The sequence below is a fragment of the Hippocampus comes genome, unplaced genomic scaffold (assembly GCF_001891065.2).
Source record: "Hippocampus comes isolate QL1 unplaced genomic scaffold, H_comes_QL1_v1.1 scaffold168, whole genome shotgun sequence".
Taxonomy (NCBI): domain Eukaryota; kingdom Metazoa; phylum Chordata; class Actinopteri; order Syngnathiformes; family Syngnathidae; genus Hippocampus; species Hippocampus comes.
Window position 1 is genome coordinate 459,851 of NW_017805955.1, and position 1,284 is coordinate 461,134.

The 1,284-nt window shown below is 52.4% G+C and overlaps 1 protein-coding gene across 1 annotated transcript in view; it reads left to right on the forward strand.

Annotated features, from left to right (window-relative positions):
- The window catches only part of mideasb (mitotic deacetylase associated SANT domain protein b), a 20,386-nt gene that overhangs the window by 9,224 nt on the left and 9,878 nt on the right, over nucleotides 1-1,284 (forward strand). The window contains exons 4-5 of the mRNA XM_019890433.1: nucleotides 1-94; nucleotides 987-1,273. Coding sequence (XP_019745992.1) covers nucleotides 1-94; nucleotides 987-1,273 — 381 coding nt within the window. The remainder of the gene's footprint in view (nucleotides 95-986; nucleotides 1,274-1,284) is intronic.

Consider the following 1,284-nt stretch of genomic DNA (forward strand, 5'->3'; position numbering starts at 1 on the left):
CCCGCCGGAGACCGCCGGCGCGGAGCGCAAGCCGTCGGTCATCGTCACGCGCCGCCGCTCGCTGAGGAACTCGCTGAACGAGGGCTCGGAGCAGGTAACCGTTTTTTTTTTTTTGTTGTTGTTGTTTACTCATTGATGTCAGCGTTCGTTCGGTCGGACGTGAGGCTGCCGGCGTTTGACAGTTTGGGCTCAGTTGTTTTTCAAACGTTGCCTTGAGAGATATTTTGATAGAAATGACACAGCGTGTACGTAGGCGGGGGGACACCCTGAACCGGTTGCCAGCCAATCGCAGGGCACACAGAGACGAACGACCATCCGCGCTCACACTCTCACCTCGGGAAAATTTCGAGCTTTCAATCAGACTCCCGTGCATGTTTTTGCAATGTGGGATGAAACCGGAGTACCCGGAGAAAACCCACCCAGGGACGGGGAAAACATGCCAACTCCACACAGGGAGGCCGGAGCCGGAATCAAACCCACGACCTCTGCACTCTGAGGTCAACGTGGTAACCACTTGGCCGCCGAGCATAACTAGAAATGAATTTAGTTAAAAATAAGCTCACAAAGTTCATGTGACAATAGATGCAACTCGACATTCATATTTTTAGGAAGTGGAAAAAATAAGCTTGACTTCAAGTAAAAATAGATCAAATAGAAATGAAATGAGTCAATTATTAGCTAGAACAGCACTAAAAATAACCGTCAGGAAATTGAAAATAAGGTTTAGTAAAATGTCTCATTTTTATCTTAGACATTTTACTAAACCTTAGTTTAAAAAGTCATGCGGGGTTTTTTTTTTTGTTTGTTTTTTTTTTTGTCATCCAAGTGGAACAATCTTGACCATAGCAAAAGAAAAAAAACGTTAATCGTCCGGCACCTGCTGGACGACGGTCACGATAAATTTGGTCGAATTTAACCGTTGAACTGGCTCTTTATTATTTCTGTATTTATATCGTTGTCAGTCACGCGTTTTTGCTGCCCGGCAGAACGGCGAGGACGCGCGGGCGGACGACGACGTGAAAAAGCTGAAGCGGCGCCCCCGGCCCGAGCCCCTCTTCATCCCGCCGCCCAAGCCCGGCGCCTTCATGGCGCCGGCCGCCGTCTACTCGGCCGTCACGCCGTACCAGAGCCACCTGCGCTCGCCCGTCCGCCTGGCCGACAACCCGCTGGCCGTGCCGCCCTACACGCCGCCGCCCATCCTCAGCCCCGTGCGCGAGGGCTCCGGGCTCTACTTCGCCACCTTCCTGTCGGCGGCGCCGTCCGCCACGCCCACGTCGGCCTCGC